Genomic DNA, 21,059 nt, shown 5'->3' on the forward strand with positions numbered 1-21,059 from the left:
ATTATTATTATTATTATTATTATTATTATTATTATTATTATTATTATTATTTATTAGATTTGTATGCCACCCCTCTCCGTAGACTCGGGGCGGCTCACAACAGTGATAAAAAACAATACATGGTAACAAATCTAATATTTAAAATCTAAAAATAACAATTTTACATTAAAAAGTCTAAAAAAATCCCAATATATAAAAACATACACACAATCATATCATACACTGCACGGGCAAGGGGGAGATGTCTGAGTTCCCCCATGCCTGATGACAGAGGTGGGTTTTAAGGAGTTTACGAAAGGCAAGGAGGGTGGGGGCAATCCTAATCTCTGGGGGGAGCTGGTTCCAGAGGGTCGGGGCCACCACAGAGAAGGCTCTTGCCCTGGGTCCTGCCAAACGACATTGTTTAGTCGACAGGACCCGGAGAAGGCCAACTCTGTGGGACCTAATCGGCTGCTGGGAGTCGTGCGGCAGAAGGCGGTCTCGGAGATATTCTGGTCCAATGCCATGAAGGGCTTTATAGGTCATAACCAACACTTTGAATTGTGACCGGAAATTGATCGGCAACCAGTGCAGACTGCGGAGTGTTGGTGTAACATGGGCATACCTGGGGAAGCCCATGATTGCTCTCGCAGCTGCACTCTGCACGATCTGAAGTTTCCGAACACTTTTCAAAGGTAGCCCCATGTAGAGAGCGTTGCAGTAGTCGAACCTTGAGGTGATGAGGGCATGAATGACTGTGAGCAGTGACTCCCGGTCCAAATATTGCCGCAACTGGTGCACCAGGCGAACCAGGGCAGTCGCACACAAATTGCGCAATCTGGCGGCCGCCAGACAATGCGCCATCCCCTACCGTACAGGTAGCAACCCACTACTGGGATTATTGATCTTGCTTCCTTCTGAAAACCCAGTCATTTTCTGCATCCTTTTAAATAATAAAAGTCTACCAATCTTTTAAAAGTAGAACCCCGTGATTGACAGAGATATCTACTACAGCCTTTGGCCCAGGGGTGAAAGGCTCACAGTTTGCTTGTGTCTGTTGGTTGTCGGAAAGCTGGCCATGAATGGAGTGCGAGGCCTCTTCCACTTGCCCAGATGCCACCAATTATATTCTTTGACCCTTTGCCCATGTGTAAAGTGTTCAGAAAACGAGCAACTGGCTTCAAGGGCCCCACAGCGACACTCCCCAGCCGCCAATATTGACAACTGACAGCCGCAAGCAAAATTGGGAGCATTTTACCTCCGGTTTGGCCGTATTGCTCTTCCTGTTTGCATGTACGGCACATTTTGCTGGCCAATTTAATTTAATTTAATTTATTAGACTTTTAAGCCTCCCAACTCCTTGCGGACTCTGCCAAGGTGACAGGAAACCTAATATTCATTCTCCGCTATCGCGGTCCTGAAAGGAGAAGGAGGAAGAAGGAATGCGGCATAAATCTGAGGAATGTGTGAAACTAAACCCAGCAATGCAAGGGATCTTGGGTCGTCGGGTAACGTTGTTGTCGTCCCCGATGTGCCAAGCTCATGTTTCTGTACCTCCTGCAGCACACCCAACTTGCATTACTGGTAGTCCTCGGTTTGCAAGCGTTCAGTGCAGTCAGGCGGTAGGGAAAGCAAGTAGAATGCTTGGCTGCATAGCTAGAGGTATCACAAGCAGGAAGAGGGAGATTGTGATCCCACTGTATAGAGCACTGGTGAGACCACGTTTGGAATATGGTGTTCAGTTCTGGAGTCTTCAGCTACAAAAGAGATGGGATAAAATTGAACGGGTCCAAAGACGGGCTACAAAAATGGTGGAAAGTCTTAACTTAAGGATATAACTTATCAGGAAAGACTTCATCAACTCCATCTGTAGAGTCTGGAGGACAGAAGGAAAATTTGAAATATTTAAATATGTTAAAATAAGGTTCAGGAGGGAAGTGTTTTTAATAGGAAACTGAGCACAAGAACAAGGGGCACAATCTGAAGTTAGTTGGGGGAAAGATCAGAAGCAATGTGAGAAAATATTATTTTACTGAAAGAGTCGTAGATTGTTTGGAACACACTTCCAGCAGACATGGTTGATAAATCCACAGGAACTGAATGTAAACATGCCTGGGATAAACATAGATGCATCCTAAGATAAAGTACCGGAAATAGTATAAGGGCAGACCAGGTGGACCATGAGGTCTTTTTCTGCCTCTATGTTCATTTAGCGATGCGTTCGGAGAGAACGATGGCAGCGGAAAAAACTGACTTTATTTATTTATTTATTTATTGGATTTGTATGCCGCCCCTCTCCAGAGACTCGGGGCGGCTAACAGCGACAATAAAACAGTGTACAATAGTAATTTGGTATTGATGATTAAAAATCAATTAATATAAAAACCAAACATACATACATACATACATACCATGCATAGAATTGTAAAGGCCTAGGGGGAAAGAGGATCTCAATTCCCCCATGCCTGGTGGCAGAGGTGGGTTTTAAGTTGTTTACGAAAGGCAAGGAGGGTGGGGGCCGTTCTAATCTCTGGGGGGAGTTGGTTCCAGAGGGCTGGGGCCACCACAGAGAAGGCTCTTCCCCTGGGTCCCGCCAGGCGACATTGCTTAGTTGATGGGACCCAGAGAAGATCCACTCTGTGGGACCTAACTTGCAGCAGAAGGCGGTCCCTGAGGTAATCTGGTCCGGTGCCATGAAGGGCTTTATAGGTCATTGCATTCGCATGTAGAAAATTCACGCACTTGGGCATCAGCGTGTATTTATAACATCTTCCGATATTGCAAAATCAATGTGTGCTTTCTTGGGGGGTGGGGGAGCCAGATTCGCTTAATGACCGTGTGATTCACTTAACGACCGAGTCTGCGGAGACTCTGACGCCCCGAGTCTGCAGAAAAGGGCGGCATAGAAATCCAACTAACCAAATAAATAAACTAAATAAACGGAAGTGATTTGCTTAACAACCATGTCAAGGAAGGTCATAAATCAGGGGACCGCCTGATTGGCAACAGAAATTTGGGGCTTGGTTCTGTCCTAAGTCGAAGACTAGCTGTCCGTAATAAATCTAAGTGTAGCTTTTCTCCTCACCTTGGTGGTCCAAGGCCATAAAACAGGGCGCGGCTCACTTAACAAAGGTCTTGCTCAGCAACATAAATCGTCCCAATGGCGGTTGTAAGCCGAGGATTGTCTGTATTTGGGGAAAGCCCTGCTTGGTATTAAGGAGGCTGGAAGCCTTTGGAGCCTGCTGGGAAGGGAGGTTTCAGCGCGTCTCCCCCAGGCCCCAGGAGGAGTGAAATACTACAGCTTGTAAGAGGGAGTGGTCTGCAGGGAAGGCTGCTGTTCCTAGTGAGTAGGAAATTGACAAGAGGGGAGGGAAAGGGAGGGGGGAAGAAGGAAGACAAGAAAGAGAAAGAAGCAAAGGAAGGAAGACAGGAAGGAAAGAGGAGAAGGAAGGAAGGAACGGAGGAAGGGTGGGTGGAGGCAAGGAAGACGAAGGAAGGAAGGAAGGAGACAGAGAGGAAAGGGAGGGAAGAAGACAAATAAACGAAGGAAGGTAGACAGGAAAGAAAGAAGGAAGGAATAAAGGGAGGGAAGGAAGACAGGAAAGGAAGGAAGGAAGACAAAGAACTGAAGGAAGGTAGTTAAGAAAGGAAGACAGAAAGAAAAATGAAGGAAGACAGGAAAGAGATGAAGGAAGGAATGAAGAGAAAGGAAGGAAGACAGGAAACAAAGAGAAAGGAAGGAAGAAAGGATTGTAGAGAGGAAGGAAGGAAAGACAGAAGACAGGAAGATGGGAAAGAAGGACGGAAGCAGACGGAGGAATGGAAGGAAGGAGGGAAGGAAGGTAGGAAGTCAAAGAAAGGAAGATAGGAAAGGAAGAAAGGAAGGAAGATAGGAAGGAAGATGAAAAAGAAAAATGAAGGAAGGAAGACAGGAAAATAAAAGAGAATGAATGAATGAATGTAGAATGAAAGGAAGGAAGATAAGAAAGGAAGGAAGATAGGAAAGAAAGGAAGGAAGGAATGTAGAAAGAAGGAGGAGGGAAGATAGGAAAGAAAAAGAAGGCAGGCAGAAAGGAAGACAAAAAAGAATAAAGAAAGAAAAAGGAAGGAAGTAAAAAAGAAAGATGTCAGCCACAAGACTCAGTGGTTGCTTTTTGGATATAAAGGTACTCGACTTATAACCTCAGGTGTGCCCAAAGGTTCTCGAATAAGACAGTTAAGTGAATTTTGCCCCATTTTGCGACCTTTCTCACCGCAGTTGTTAAGTGAATCACTGTCACCGTTAGGTCAGTAACGTGCTTGTGAAGTGAATCGGGCTTCTCCATGGACTCTGTGGCTCAGAAAGTCGCAAAACGTAATCACACGACCCCGGAACACGGCAACTGTCATAAATGCCAGTCCGTTGTCGAGCGCCTGAATTTTGATCTCTTGACTCTCTGTGGGTTGCTATAACGGTCATAAGAGTGGGGAGGAAAAGGGGCGATCGGTCACTTTTTCCCCAGCGCTGTCGTAACTTCGAACGGTCACTAAAACAAAGTATTGGAAGCCGAGGCCTATTGACAAAAAAAAAACGTTTTTTTCCTCAGGAACGGAATTGAGCTCCTGAGAGGAGGGAAAAACCAATATTGGGGCCCGTTGGTATCCGCTTGTGTTCTTTGTCAAATTTGGAAATTTAAAATTTCTTAACACGGACTCGAATTTATTTCTGAGGACATTTTAATAACCCCAAGGCAATGAATCCCCTTTTTCTAGGCCGGGGATAGGCCAAGCTGTGACATGTGGACTTCAACTCCCAGAATTCCTCATCTAGCATGTTTGGGGTCAGGAATTCTGGGAGTTGAAGTCCACAAGGCATAGAAGAGCCAGCTTGGCCTATCCCTGTTTGAGGCGCTCTCCAGAGATTTTAGTCTTCTTGAGAAATGTCTGTGGAGTCATTTTTCCCCCCCCTCACGTTTCTTTTCTGACATTTTCTGCCCTTCTCTGCTTCCCCACCCCCCTTTTTATTCTTTGTTTAATTTGACTTTTCAGCTTAAATGTAGGCGGTGGGGAGGAAGCAGAGCACAAATAAATCCTCATCATTTCTGGCTCTCGGAGGGTTGTTTCTCCCCTGCGGGAGGAGGGGGAGGTTTGATGATACGTTTGCCCTGAGTTGGGTCATGGCGGAATCGCTCGGCCTAAGGAAGAAAATACTCCAAGACGGTTTTCTCCCCGCCGGCTGGAATTTGGCACTCGAGCTATAAAAAGCCCTGGCCGCCTGTCAGAATGGAAAAATAACGGTTTCAAGAGCTCACAGCAAATGCGGGGGATCCTCAACTTACGACCATGATTCAAATTTAGCCGCTCAGAGTCCTTAGGGAGTTGAGCAGCATAGAAATACAATAAATGAAGTTAAATTAAAATTTCTGTGGCTTCCTCCTCCTCTTCTTCCTCCTCCCTCCCTCCCTCCCCTCTTTCTCCCCCCTCTCCCCACTCATCCCCCTTCCTCTCCTCTTCCTCCTTCTCTTCCTCCTCCTCTTCTTCCTCCTCCTGTTCTTCCCTCCCCTCTTCCTCCCCCTCCTCCCCCTCTTCCCTTCTTCCTCTCCTCGTTCTCCTCTTCTTCCTCTTCTTGCTCTTCCCACCCCCACCCTCCCCTCTTCCTCCTCCCCCCTCTTTCTCCTCTTCTTCCTCCTCCTGCTCTTCCCTCCCACTCCCTCCCCTCTTCCTCCTCCTCGTCTCCTTCCTCTTCCTCCTCTTCCCTTCCCTCTTCCACCCCCTCCTTCTTCCTCCTCGTCACCTTCCCCCTCCTCTTCTTCTCCTCTTCTTCCTCCTCCTCCTCCTCCTCCTCTTCCTCTTGTCTTCCTTCTTCTCCAGATAGCCCCCCCCCTTGCACTTCCTGCCATTGACCTAGAATCTTTGGAGCTATGGGGCATCCTGTTGACTAGTCAGTTCTGAAGGCTTGGCGTGAAAAATGGCTCCAGCATTTTCTCTTAATGCCCCCCCCCCTCCATGAAGTTCTGCCTAGCTCAATCTAGAACAAGAGGGTATATTGCACAAGAGGGGATGTAGGCAGGACGAGAAGCAATGGATGGAAACTAATCAAGGAGAGAAGCAACCTGCAACTCCTCTTCTGTGTTCCGGTGTGCCGGTCAGCTGGCTGTGCACGCGGGAGTACTGAAAGGCCAGGCGTTCATCGGGCATGCGTCTGTGTCAGAAACTGGAAGTTTGGGTGATGGTGCGCACATGTGTGCCAGAATGCTGCTCTTCCGAGTTTCGGTGCTCCCACACGTGAGATGTCCATCAACGCCATGTGGTCCAGGCGGGATGGATTTGAGTGCCGTTTCTGGCCATCAATAGCAATAGCATTTAGACATTTAGCATATCTCCGGGACCGCCTTCTGCTGCACGAATCCCAGCGACCGATTAGGTCTCACAGAGTCAGCCTTCTCTGGGTCCCGTCAACTAAATAATGTCGGTTGGCGGGCCCCAGGGGAAGAGCCTTCTCTGTGGCGGCCCCGACTCTCTGGAACCAGCTCCCCCCAGAGATTAGAATTGCCCCTACCCTCCTTGCCTTTCATAAACTCCTCAAAACCCACCTTTGTCGTCAGGCATGGGGGAACTGAGATATCTCCCCTGGGCCTATCCAATTTATGTATGGTATGCTTGTATGTATGTCTGCTTAATAATGGGTTTTTTTTAAAAAAACATTTTAAATTGTAAATTATTAGATTTGTCATGAACTGTTTTATTGTGTTGTGAGCCGCCCCGAGTCTACGGAGAGGGGCGGCATACAAATCTAATTAATAATAATAATAATAATAATAATAATAATAATAATAATAATAATAGCATTTTGACATTTAGCATTTATAGACCACTTCATAGTGCTTTCTCAGCCCTCTCTAAGTGGTTTACTGAATCAGCCTGTTGCCCCCAACAATCTGGATCCTCATTTTATCGGAAGGATGGAAGGCTGAGTCAACCTGGAGCCGGTGGTGAGAACTGAACTGCTGAACTATAGCTAATAGGGCAGAAGTCTGCAACCTGTAGCTCCATGTCACTCAAAATATGCATTCACAAAGGCCAGTGTAAAACACCCGCCAGCAGCAATTTATTGAGCTTTTCAACCCATCTCCCCCCCCCCCCCGAGTTCAAAATGTGTCTATTGCATGCAGGGGGGGAAATGTTTTCTCTGTAGCAGGCCATTGATTTTACAAATGCAACACACTATAGGTTTTTTTATACATGGCATAAAGGTAAAAAAAAGAATATATGCAGTGTTAACTTCATTTTAGATGTCAAAAAGATTTTGTGCCTCCCGGGGTTTTCTTTTCTGTGGAAAACGGGTCCAGATGGCTCTTTGGGTGTTTAAGGTTGCCAACCCCTGTTATAGGGTTTTTTGTTTGAGCAGGGGGTTGGACTAGAACAAGGGGTTGGCAACCTTAAAACACCCAAGGAGCCATTTGGACTTTTTCCCACAGAAAAGAAAACACCGGGAACCACAAAACCCTTTTGACTTCTTAAGTGAAGATTTTTTTTTTACACTTTTTAAAATTTCTGCATGCAACGAAAGCATTTTGAACTCCAAAAAAAAAAAAGTTGGGTTGAAATAAATCATGTGCTTGCAAGTGTCGCATATTGGCAGTTGTGACACATATTTTGAGTGACGGAGCCGCAGTAGTGGGATGAAAGAGCCACATGCAGCTGCAGACCCCTGGACTAGAAGACCTCTAGGTTCCCTCCCAACTCTGTTATTCTGTTAAATTACAGACCATCTCTCCATACACCTGTCAAAGTATGTTTTCTTCTACTATTCCTCGCTTCTAACCACGGAGTTACAACTGTGGTTTAGGAATCATAGACATGGAGACATGATTTCTTGAGCAAAGGAATCTGGGTTAGGAAGAAATCTCTCTGAGCTGAGCAGCCCCCGTGTTTAGGAGCTTTGCCTTTCTCGGACTTGCATTTATTTTTTATAGCAAATTTCTTGTGTATACAAAAGATTAACTTGACTAACTTTAGTAACAATGCTAAATGGTTAATGTATACAGACAAATCATATCAAAGTTAGCAGGCCAAAGTGTCTTAACTCCAAATGATGTAATTGCTAACTGAACAGAAGAATGTCTAATTAACTTTTTGCCTTTAATTACCTTAGATAAACAGAAGCTGAGTAAGTAATCTTTACATTCAGCTGAGTAAATAACTAGGATGCTTAATCAATATTTATCAAGACAGGCGTTTCACATTCTTTGCCAATGATTTGATAATCGACCTACGCTGCTAAGTTCTCCACGAGCCGATCCTTTTTCCCTTGTGTGTCTGTCAGGGGTTGTGCGTTTTGCACAAAAAGGAAACAGCCTGCCCTTGGATTTGAATACAGCAGTCGGGCGGAAACTCGCAGAAGTGGGCTCTTTGTTTAAAAATCTTTGTTTCTGTTTGTTGTAAATGAGTCTCCTATGTAAACATGAGTTTGTTGTAAATATGAGTCGCAGAGGTCTTCAAACCTGGCCACTTTAAGACTTGTGGACTTCAACCCCAATATATTGGGGTTTCTTGTTTTTTAGACTTTTAAAATGTATTATTGTTATTTTAGAGTTTAACTATTAGATTTGTCATTATATATTGTTTTTATCATTGCTGTGAGCCACCCCGAGTCTACGGAGAGGGGCGGCATACAAATCTAATTAATAATAATAATAATAATAATAATAATAATAATAATAATAATATAATAATAATAATTTATTACATTTGTATGCCGCCCCTTTCCGAAGACTCGGGGCAGCTCACAACAACGATAAAAACAATATTATACTGGCACAAATCTAATATTAAAAAAAACCCTAAAAACACTATCATTATTAAAAACCAAACAGCACATAGATACCAAACATAAATTATAATAAGCCTGGGGGAAAGGTGTCTCAAATCCCCCATGCCTGGCAGTATAGGTGGGTCTTAAGTAGTTTACGAAAGATAAGGGAGCAGTTCTAATCTCTGGGGGGAGTTGATTCCAGAGGGCCGGGGCCGCCACAGAGAAGGCTCTTCCCCTGGGGCCCGCCAGACGACATTGTTTTGTTGACGGGACCCGGAGGAGGCCAACTCTGTGGGACCTTATCAGCCACTGGGATTCGTGCGGTAATAATAATAATAATAATAATAATAATAATAATAATAAAAAATTCCCAGAATTCTCCAGCCAGCCTAGAATTCTGGGAGTTAAAGTCCACAAGTCTTAAAGTTTGGAGACCCCTGGTGTGTTTTGCCCCTTGAAGGCATCAACAATTCTATTTTATTATTCTATTTTTATTCTAATCTTCTATTGTTCGCTTCTCTTTCTAACTCTGTTTTATTTCTACAGCATTTTGCAAACTCTGCAGAAGGCCAGAAAAGAGAGAAAACTTTCCGCTTTGCCAATTCGGCATAAAGTAACTCTTTGGCGTCTTCCTTTCCCACCATGGCGTCTTAACTCTCGTTCCCCCCGTTTCTCTTCCCAGCTGCAGCCGACTTCGACAAATTCAAAACATTCTGACGGAGAGCAACAAATCCCAGCCAGATGGCATCCTCTGCATTTTGGGTAAATTCTTTTCACCCTTCACATACATTGAGAAGGTTGTGTGTGTGTGTGTGTTTGTGTGTGAAAGGGACAAAGCGACATTCCGTGGCCTACGTGAGAAGCCTTCGATCCGTGCCAAGCTTCTTGGGAAGTGTTTTTAATAGGGAAGTGAACACAAGAACAAGGGGGACACAATCTGAGGTTAGTTGAGGGAAAGATCAAAAGCAACGTGAGAAAATATTATTTCACTGAAAGAGGAGTAGAGGCTTGGAACAAACTTCCAGCAGACGTGGTTGGTAAATCCACAGTAACTGAATTTAAACATGCCTGGGATAAACATAGATCCATCCTAAGATAAAATACAGGAAATAGTATAAGGGAAGACTAGATGGACCAGGAGGTCTTTTTCTGCCGTCAGACTTCTATGTTTCTATGTATAGTCTGGAGGACAGAAGGAAAAGGGGGAACATGATCGAAACATTTAAATATGTTAAAGGGTTAAATAAGGTTCAGGAGGGAAGTGTTTTTAATAGGGAAGTGAACACAAGAACAAGGGGACACAATCTGAAGTTAGTTGAGGGAAAGATCAAAAGCAACGTGAGAAAATATTATTTCACTGAAAGAGGAGTAGAGGCTTGGAACAAACTTCCAGCAGACGTGGTTGGTAAATCCACAGTCACTGAATTTAAACATGCCTGGGATAAACATACAGTAATACCTCGTCTTACGAACCTAATTGGTTCCCGGGGGAGGTTCGTAAGGCGAAAAGTTCGTAAGACGAAACATTGTTTCCCATAGGAAACAATGTAAAATGAATTAATGCGTGAAAGAAAAAAAACGCAAAAAACCGCCGCTTCCCAGCTGTCACCTTTTGAAACAGCCGGGCGCTTCTCAGCGTTCTCCCAATGCCGAACCTGGAAGTTCGGCGAAAGTTCGGGTTCGGGTGGCCGCCGAGAAGCCCCACCGCCCAGCTGTTACCTTTTGAAACAGCCGGGGGGCTTCTCGGTGGTCTCCCGAACGCCGAACCCGGAAGTTCGGCAAAGTTCAGGTTTGGCATTTGAGTGGACGCCGAGAAGCCCCCCGGCTGTTTCAAAAAGCGACAGCCGGGCGGCGGGGCTTCTCGGCAGCGGCGGCGGCGGGTTCGTAAGATGGAAAAAGTTCCGAAGAAGAGGCAAAAAATTTCCGAACCCCGGCTTCGTATCTCGGATTGTTTGTATGGCGAGGGGTTCGTATCACGAGGTACCACTGTATATCCATCCTAAGATAAAATACAGGAAATAGTATAAGGGCAGACTAGATAGATGATGAGGTTTTTTTCTGCCGTCAGTCTTCTATGTTTCTTCTAATAGAGGAGGTGGCTGCTTGGTATAGGATTTATAATTCTATCAATTATAGCCTTTATAGAATTTCCTAAGGGGAGGATAAGTCAATGAAAAGAGGCCTTTATTCTCTCGGGCCTAGGTCCTTCCAGCCTGTCTTTCCGGCTTTCTCCCTGAATAAGACACTGTCTATGCAAGACAAACAGCCCTGCTTAGGCCTGGAACTGTGAACGGAGTCAGAAATTTGGTTTGATGGACATGATCGGTGGTTGCTCACATCTTCCTCGAATCAGGGCGAGAGTTTTGCAAAGAAGAGGCGAAAGAGAGCTGGTTGGGTCAAGTGGTTAAGAGACCAGGCTGGAATCTGGGAGACTCTGAGTTCGAGTCCTACCTGGGTGACTTTGGGCCAAACCCCAGGAGATGGTGAGTTCTAGTCCCCTCTTAGATATGAAAGCCGGCTGGGAGACTTTGGGCCAGTCATCAGGAGACTGGGAGTTCTAGTCCCCTCTTAGATATGAAAGCCGGCTGGGAGACTTTGGGCCAGTCATCAGGAGACTGGGAGTTCTAGTCCCCTCTTAGATATGGAAGCCGGCTGGGAGACTTTGGGCCAGTCACCAGGAGACTGGGAGTTCTAGTCCCCTCTTAGATATGGAAGCCGGCTGGGAGACTTTGGGCCAGTCACCAGGAGACTGGGAGTTCTAGTCCCCTCTTAGATATGGAAGCCGGCTGGGAGACTTTGGGCCAGTCACCAGGAGACTGGGTGTTCTAGTCCTGCCATAGGCATGAAAGGTGGGACAATGGTAGAACTAGAACTCCCAGTCTCCTGGTGACTGGCCTGGAGACAGCCGGCTTTCATGGCTAAGGCAGGACTAGAACTCGCCATCTCTTCCTCCCTATCCTGGTGCCTTTACACTAGCCCAGTGTCTCCCAACCTTGGCAACTTGAAGATATTTGGACTTCAACTCCCAGAATTCCCCAGCCGGCGAACGCTGGCTGGGGAATTCTGGGAGTTGAAGTCCAGATATCTTCAAGTTGCCAAAGTTGGGAAACACTGCACTAGCCCAAACTGTCTCTCCAGCGGGTGGAAATGAAACCAAGGCAGAACCTGACACCTTTGGCCAAGTGCCGTTGCCAGGTGGAAGGTGGGAAGATTTATTATTAAACACCGACAGCATTTAACTCCGTTCCGACTTGTATAAAAATTAGCCAGGCCTCGTGCGCTAAAACAACCACCACCCCATCTGTGAACTCTTTAACTTTGAAACCGAGCGGCCCGGCCTAATTTCCTTGCCCTAGTTTCCACAGACGGGATTCTGATCCTGGCCCGGATATTCTTGCCAGCCCTCGGGGGCTTTATCCTTGCGTGACCCCACGGAGAATGATGCTGACCTGCCCTTGTCTTTCCCCCCAGCCCCATCCATCCCAGATGTCTCCCCCCCCCCCACCAGGCCTAATCCTTCCAGCCTGGACCCCCTCTTAAGAGGCTTTGCAAACAGGTTGCACAGTTGCACACAGCATTGCGTTTCTCTGGATTTCAGAGGGGCCCAGCCCTTTGCGAAACTCATTTGGAAGATTTTAAACCTTTCTTTCTTTCTTTCTTTCTTTCTTTCTTTCTTTCTTTCTTTCTTTACTTCCTTCCTTCCTTCCTTTCTTTCTTTCCCTCCTTCCTCCCTCCCTCCCCTTGTTTCCTTCCTTCTTTCCATCCAATCTGCTTCTCTCCGCCTCCCTCCCTCTCCCCTTATCCTTCCTTCCTTCCTCCCACCCTCCCTTAATTCCTCCTCTTATTCCTTCCATCCATCCCCTTATTCCTTCCTCCCTTCTCCATCCTCCCTCCTTCCCTCCCTCATCCTTCCTTCCTTCCTTCCTTCCTTCCTTCCTCCCCCCTCTATTCCTCCTCTTATTCTTTCCTTCCTTCCTCCCACCCTCCCTTAATTCCTCCTCTTATTCCTTCCATCCATCCTTCCATCCATCCATCCTCCCCTTATTCCTTCCTCTCTTCCCCTTCCCCATCCTCCCTCCTTCCCTCCCTCATCCTTCCTTCCTTGCTCCCACTCCCTCCATTCCTCCTCTTATTCCTTCCTTCCTTCCTTCCTCCTACCCTCCCTTAATTCCTCCTCTTATTCCTTCCATCCATCCTTCCATCTATCCATCCTCCCCTTATTCCTTCCTCCCGTCCCCCGTCCTCCCTCCTTCCCTCCCTCTTCCTTCCTTCCTTTCTCCCACTCCCTCCATTCCTCCTCTTATTCCTTCCTTCCTTCCTCCTACCCTCCCTTAATTCCTCCTCTTATTCCTTCCATCCATCCTTCCATCTATCCATCCTCCCCTTATTCCTTCCTCCCGTCCCCCATCCTCTCTCCCTCCCTCTTCCTTCCTTCCTTCTTCCCTCTCTCCCCCCCTCCTCTTATTCTTCCCTTCCTTCCCTTTTTGCAGTTCTTGGATATTTCTGCTCCACCGTAATGGAAATTGCAGATGTCTTGTTTGTTTGTTACTTGCTCTGCTTAAAACCTCCCCCAGGTCCGGGGTTTCCAACCTTGGCAACTTTAAGACTTGGGGACTTCAACCCCCAGAGTTCCTCATCCAGCTTTGCTGAGAGGCGGGAGTTGAAACCCACAAGTCTTAAAGTTGCCAAGGTTGGGGGCCTGCTGGGCTCCAGATGAAGGAACAGTAACTGACTCAGTTGGAGAGGAAATAATCCCTCCGGACAGCAGACCTATGCACTTTAGTAACACGAAGATCAAAGGGCATCGTATTTCCAAGTTGCCACATTTGATGGTCAGACAGACACCTGGCCCTTCTTGCAACAGATGTCCAAGTTGGCTCGGTGTCTCTAGTTTGGCTGCTTGATGGAGTCAGATTATTTATTTTATTTATTTACTCATTTGTCCAATACACAATACATATGGAAGAGAATAGACATGAGGTAATATATATAAAGATAATATGTAAAAATAGAGGGGAAGATATATGAAAGGAAGAAAATATATATGATAGGTGAAAGAGAGGAAAGACAATTGGACAGGGGACGAAAGGCACACTAGTGCACTTGTACTCGCCCCTTACTGACCTCTTAGGAACCTGGAGAGGTCAATCGTGGAGAGTCTAAGGGAGAAATGTTGGGGGTTAGGGGTTGACACTATTGAGTCCGGTAATGAGTTCCACACTTCGACAACTCAATTGTTAAAGTCATATTTTTTACAGTCAAGTTTGGAGCGGTTAATATTAAGTTTGTATTTGTTGCGTGCTCTTGTGTTGTTGCGGTTGAAGCTGAAATAGTCATTGACAGGTAGAACATTGTAGCATATGATCTTGTGGGCAATACTTAGATCGTGTTTTAGGCGACGTAGTTCTAAGCTTTCTAGACCCAGGATTGTTAGTCTGCTTTCGTAGGGTCTTCTGTTTCGAGTGGAGGAGTGAAGGGCTCTTCTGGTGAAGTATCTCTGGACGTTTTCAAGGGAAATATTCCTTGCCTCATGATGCAATTTTTGGGTGGAAGTCAGTCTGAGCTCACGGAAGCAAATTAGCACTCGGGAATCATGGGTGGAGTTGAAAACCCATCCTGCTGACAACCAGCTACCTTTCTAATCTAAGGTGTAAATCCCAAGTAGAACCGCACCCGTAAGTAACTCCCTCTTAATGGAAAAACAATCCAGCTGCTCCAATCGATGTTAGCTGTGTGTTTTCCTAAACGAGAGATATCCCAAAACCATTGCCAGACCCATCCTCGAATACAGCTCATCTGTTTGGAACCCATATCGCATCTTAGACATCAACACCCTTGAAAATGTCCAAAGATACTTCACCAGAAGAGCCTTTAACTCCTCCATTCAAAACAGAAGACCCTATGAGACTAGACTTTAAATCCTGGGCCTAGAAAGCTTAGAACTAAGATGCCTTAAACAAGATCTAAGTATTGCCCACAAGATCATATGCTGCAACGTCCTGCCTGTCGGCGACTACTTCGGCTTCAACCACAACAACACAAGAGCACACAGCAGATTTAAACTTAATATTAACCACTCCAAACTTGACTGTAAAAAATATGACTTCAGTAACCGAGTTGTTGAAGCGTGGAACTCATTACCGGACTCCATAGTGTCATCCCCAAACCCCCAACACTTTACCCTTAGACTATCTACAGTTGACCTATCCAGATTCCTAAGAGGTCAGTAAGGGGCGAGTACAAGTGCACTAGAGTGCCTTCTGTCCCCTGTCCTATTGCTCTCCTATATCTCCTATACCTTTCTTCTATTCCTATATCTCTTCTTCTAATCTTTCATTGATATGTTCTATTACTATATCTTCTTTTCTATTCTTTCTTAGATATATTTTACTATGAGTATCTCCTCTATAACCTTCATCATGTATTTTACTATGTGTATACCACTAAAACCCTCATTGTGTATTGGACAAAATAAATAAATAAATAAATATTTGAAATTGCTAAGTTGCATTGGACCAGATATTAGCTGGAACAAATGATAAACTGATAAATTATATTGTTACCTATTAAGTATTAAAACTTGAAAATGAGCAATAAAGGAGACAATGATTGCCTGGTTTAAAAACTTTGGATATGCAATTGAATTAGATAAATGGCAGAAACTATGGGATAGGAATATTAAACAGACTATGTCTGTATAAAATCTGTATAAAATGCTTTATAGCTGGCATTTTAGCAAGACATGCAAAAATGTAGAAAGATAGATCTAGTAAATGTTCGTAGTGTAATCAATCATCAGGTTCATACTACCATATTTAATTTAATTTAATAATGTAGTGGACATGCCCAAAAGCTATGAAATACTGTTGGAAAATGCATATTTGGCTGGAAAAAATGACAAAGCAAAATATAGATTAGAAACGAGAGATATTTTTGTTGCGCATCCTACTGGAAAAAATATGATAAAAAGATTAGATATTTGGCCTTGCATATATTAACCGCAACTAGAATTGTATTTGCCCAGGAATGGAAAAATAATGAGATTCCATCTGAAGGGAATGTAATTAATAAAATATCAGAATGCGTAGAAATTGATAGATTTAACGCTCAGTATTAAGGATAGAGAATAAACGGAATATTTTTTGATATGGGATATATATTCTATCAGTGGCTAAGACAATAGAAACAGAAGTTAGAAAAGAGGAGATATAAAAAAGGAAATGTTAATGGGCAGAGTTGATAAAGAAGTATTATTATATCATTAATATTATGGGGATGAGTACTACAACAAATATGTGGACTATGATTGTTTAAAAATAACTCTACCCAGATCATGAAATTATGTTATATATACAAAACAAATAAAGCATGCAAAAAATGTTTTACTAAGTTGCATCACATCTAGAGTGGCTCATAGAAATATGTCCTATATTGCTAAAAAATGTGGACTTATCTCTCTGGAGCAGTGGAAAAGCATGTGGTTGAATGAAGTTGACATGTTAAACTTTTAAAAGAGAATTTCTTCAAAAGGGTATATAGCTCCAGAAAAAGTATCTAGGACAGTGGTTCTCAACCTGGGGGTCGGGACCCCTTTGGGGGTCGAATGACCATTTCATGTGGGTCGCTTGAGACCCTGGGAAAAGACAATTTCCCCCTGGTATTAGGAACTAAAGCTTCTATTCTGGCATCTTGGAACATATTTTTACAATCCGACCAATCAGGCGTTTGCGTTCCTCTGACCTTCCTGCGAATCAGCTCAAAGCTCTATTGGGAGAATTGGCACTTGACTTGTGGTTGGGGGTCACCACAACACGAGGAACTGTATTAAGGGGGCACGGCCTTAGGTTGAGAACCACTGCTCTAGAATATATAAGGGCATTTCAGGTTTATGTTGGACATGCGGAAAACATGAAGGGTCATTCCCCAGCAGGGCTGGGGAATTCTGGGAGTTGAAATCTACACATCTTTAAAAGTTTTAACAGCACTGGGGGGGAAAAATAACTTAAAAGCAATTCTTGCACTTCCAGCTGTTTCAGCAGTGACTGAATCCACAGTGACTGAATTTAAACATGCCTGGGATAAACATATATCCATCCTATGATAAAATATAGGAAATAGATGGACCATGAGGTCTTTTTCTGCCGTCAGCCTTCTATCTTTCTTAGGTAGGTAGGTAGGTAGGTAGGTAGGTAGGTAGATAGATAGATAGATAGATAGATAGATAGATAGATAGATAGATAGATAGATAGATGATAGGTCTTAAGCATAAAACCTATCAGGAAAGACTTCATGAACTCAACCTGTATAGTCTGGAGGACAGAAAGAAAAGGGGGGACATGATAGAAACATTTAAATATGTTAAAGGGTTAAATAAGGTTCAGAAGGGAAGTGTTTTTAACAGGAAAGTGAACCCAAGAACAAGGGGACACAATCTGAGGTTAGTTGGGGGAAAGATCAGAAGCAACATGAGAAAATATTATTTTACTGAAAGTGTCGTAGAGGCTTGGAACAAACTTCCAGTGGATGTGGTTGGTAAATCCACAGGAACTGGATGTAAACATGCCTGGGATAAACATCTATCCATCCGAAGATAAAATACAGGAAATAGTATAAGGGCAGACTAGATGGACCACGAGGTCTTTTTCTGCCGTCAATCTTCCATGTTTCTATGTTGCTCTAAATGTTCTAAGTCGTTGTGTTGTTTTGTTTTTTGCAGGAATTGACAGTCGGTACAATGAAGGATGCCAGGAACTTGCCAACTATCTCCTCTTCGGCTTGTACAGCCAGAACAACAACGAGTTTGAACGATCTGGATTTCCGGAAGAAATCCTTGACGGTAAGAGGGAGCTGCTCCCCCCCCCCTGGACCCCCTCGGATGGGACGAACCTCCGTTCCTGGTGGCCGACGATGCTGCCGCTTCCCCGCTTCTAACAGGTCCTCTTCTTGCGCCCGCTTGTTTTTGCAGATGTGATCCTGCTGGTTAAGCCAGACAGCGTCCATCTGTACTGCAACCCTGTCAACTACAATTACCTTCTGCCTTACGTGGCCTTTTGGAGAAACCTGCACATCCACTGCTTGACCGAAACGGAGGTGAGCTAAGTGAGCTATGAACCAAGGAAGAATTGGGGTGGGCGAATGGGGTGCAGGGTGTGAAACCTTGGACTTCCTGCGCAGGGTTTCAGCTGCCCGGCAGGGGAATCCTGGGGGTTGACATCCACACATCTCAACATCACATAAGAACCTAAGAGGAGCCCTGCTGAATTGGGCCAAAGCCCATCGAGTCCACCATTCTGTGTCCCACAGTGACCCATCAATTGTCGTTAGGGATCTTGAGCAGAAAGAGAATGCAATACCCTCCCTTTCCCTTGACCCCCCAACAAATGGTACCCAAGGGAATCCTGCCTGCCTCAACCAACATAGAGGCGGTACATGGACGTCCGTTTCAATAATCACCGATACACTTGGCATCCATGAATCTGTCTAATCCTGCCTTAAAGCTCTCCAGGGTGACAGCTGTCACGGCCTCTTCTGGAAGTGAATTCCATCAACCAAGGACCCTCTGGGTGAAGAAATATTTCCCTTGATTTGTCCTCACTTTCTTAACATAGAAACATAGAAGACTGACGGCAGAAAAAGACCTCCTGGTCCATCTAGTCTGCCCTTATACTATTTCCTGTATTTTATCTTAGGATGGATCTATGTTTATCCCAGGCATGTTTAAATTCAGTTACTGTGGATTTAACAACCACGTCTGCTGGAAGTTTGTTCCAAGGATCTACTACTCTTTCAGTAAAATAATATCTACTACTCTTTCAGTAAAATAATATTTTCTCATGTTGCTTTTGATCTTCCCCCCAACTAACTTCAGATGGTGTCCCCTTGTTCTTGTGTTCACTTTCCTATTAAAAACACTTCCCTCCTGGACCATTATTATCCTGCCTTGAAGCTCTCCAGGGTGACAGCTGTCACGGCCTCTTCTGGAAGTGAATTCCATAAACTAATGACCCTCTGGGTGGAGAAACATTTCCCTTTATTTGTCCTCACTTTCTTAACATAGAAACATAGAAAATTGACGGCAGAAAAAGACCCCATGGTTCATCTAGTCTGCCCTTATACTATTTCCTGTATTTTATCTTAGGATGGATCTATGTTTATCCCAGGCATGTTTCAATTCAGTCACTGTGGATTTACCAACCACGTCTGCTGGAAGTTTGTTCCAAGCATCTACTACCCTTTCAGTAAAATAATAAGTTTTCTCAAGTTACTTCTAATCTTTCCCCCAACTCACCTCCGATTGTGCCCCCTTGTTCTTGCATTCACTTTCCTATTAAAAACACTTCCCTCCTGGACCTTACCTATGAGCTTGAGGGAGGGCCCCCTTGTCCTAGTATTGTGTGATAGAGAAAAGGATTTTTCTCTATCCACCTTTTCTATCCCATGTGTGATTTTATACACTTCGATCAAGTCACCTCTTAAACGTCGTCTTTCAAGGGTGAAGCATCCTGGGTGGGTGGGCAGAGCGTCCCAGACAGGTGGGAGGAGCCTCCTGCCGCCACTACGGGTTCGCCAAACTGGGCCGAACCGGGAGCGATCCACTGCTGATCCAGCTTCATCTCTTGGGAAGTTGAATTTCCAAATTCTCTCCAGTTGGCTCTCTTCTCTGCCACTTGAGTCTTTCATTTCTAAGACGGTTTTTTTTAAATTTATTTATTTATTTATTTATTTAGTTAGTTAGTTAGTTAGTTAGTTAGTCCAATGCACAATGAGGGTTTTAGTGGGTATATATCTATATACACATAGTAAAATACATGATGAAGGTTATAGAGGAGATACTCATAGTAAAATATATCTAAGAAAGAATAGAAAAGAAGATATAGGAATAGAAGATATCAATGAAAGAACAGAAGAAGAGATATAGGAATAGAAGAAAGGTATAGGAGATATAGGAGAGCAATAGGACAGGGGACGGAAGGCACTCTAGTGCACTTGTACTCGCCCCTTACTGACCTCTTAGGAATCTGGAGAGGTCAACCATAGATAATCTAAGGGTAAAGTGTTGGGGGTTTGGGGAGGACACTATGGAGTCCGGGAATGAGTTCCACGCTTCGACAACTCGGTTACTGAAGTCAATTTTTTTACAGTCAAGTTTGGAGCGGTTAATATTAAGTTTAAATCTGCTGTGTGCTCTTGTGTTGTTGTGGTTGAAGCTGAAGTAGTCGCCGACAGGCAGGACGCTGCAGCATATGATCTTGTGGGCAATACTTAGATCATGTTTAAGGCGTCTTAATTCTAAACTTTCTAGGCCCGGGATTGAAAGTCTAGTCTCGTAGGGTCTTCTGTTTCGAGTGGAGGAGTGAAGGGCTCTTCTGGTGAAGTATCTCTGGACATTTTCAAGGGTGTTAATGTCTGAGATGCAATATGGGTTCCAAACAGATGAGCTGTATTCGAGGATGGGGAAGTTGGCATCCCAGGCCGGGCTTTTAAAACGTCGGATTTCGGTCCAAAGTTTGTTTCCGCCGTTCTTTTTGTTTCTCCTTCTTTTACCCGAACCTCGTGCCACCAGCCCAACGTGGGAGCCGCCGTGGATAGCGAAACAGAAAGAACGCCATAAAATGAATTTGCCGACGGGGTCTTTGGCATCCGTGAAATAGAGCACAACGGGCACGGATTTAAAAATTGGAGAGGGCTTATGAAAAACCCTCCAACGGGGCTTTGAAAATCACAAACGGCCTTTTGGCAGGGAGGGACGCTGTTCAAGAGTCCTGTTCAGTTGTCCCCATCCTTTCAACACATTCTGTAATATCATGAGGGGTTTTTTTAAAATCAAACTTGGCAGGGTTCACCGTCCACGTTTGGGCTTTGGGACATAGAGAGAAGCTGGGTTTTGGGTACATTTCTTTTGTCGCTTGGTTTCCTTTTGAAAAGAAAAGGCTCGGGTTGAGCTTCGCTCTGAATGTGAGAATTGGAGAATTCTGTCTCTCTGGCGGAAATTTGCTGGTTTGAAAACAGGGAGATGGCGCGATCGTAATTCAACAGGGGCCAGCTTTCGAGTGCTTGCAAAACTATTGGTTTTTTTTACTTCAGGCCAGAAGATGTCTTACTTGCCATATGCATATACCAAGTAGAAAGAAAGAGAGAGAGAGATAGAGAGAGTTTGGTGTAGTAGTTTAGGTGTTTGCCTAGAAACCAGGAGGCATTGAATTCTAGTTCTGCCAAAGGTATGAAAGCCAGAAAATATGATTTGATTGCTTATTTGTACCCGGACTGTCATTAGGTCTGCGGAGAG

General features: G+C 44.5%; 2 protein-coding genes across 2 annotated transcripts in view; one reads left to right on the plus strand and one right to left on the minus strand.

Annotated features, from left to right (window-relative positions):
* ATRN (attractin) overlaps positions 1-4,304 on the minus strand; it is a 144,296-nt gene extending 139,992 nt beyond the window's left edge. Inside the window, 2 exon segments of the mRNA XM_070756719.1 lie at positions 3,103-3,218; positions 4,233-4,304. Coding sequence (XP_070612820.1) covers positions 3,103-3,218; positions 4,233-4,304 — 188 coding nt within the window.
* Positions 4,303-21,059, plus strand: part of DNAAF9 (dynein axonemal assembly factor 9) — an 87,534-nt gene continuing 70,777 nt past the window's right edge. The window contains 4 exon segments of the mRNA XM_070756720.1: positions 4,303-4,421; positions 9,456-9,535; positions 17,490-17,609; positions 17,739-17,863. Of these exon segments, the coding sequence (XP_070612821.1) occupies positions 4,303-4,421; positions 9,456-9,535; positions 17,490-17,609; positions 17,739-17,863 (444 nt within the window).

This window comes from Erythrolamprus reginae, chromosome 7 (genome assembly GCF_031021105.1).
Source record: "Erythrolamprus reginae isolate rEryReg1 chromosome 7, rEryReg1.hap1, whole genome shotgun sequence".
NCBI classification, from domain to species: Eukaryota; Metazoa; Chordata; class Lepidosauria; order Squamata; family Dipsadidae; genus Erythrolamprus; species Erythrolamprus reginae.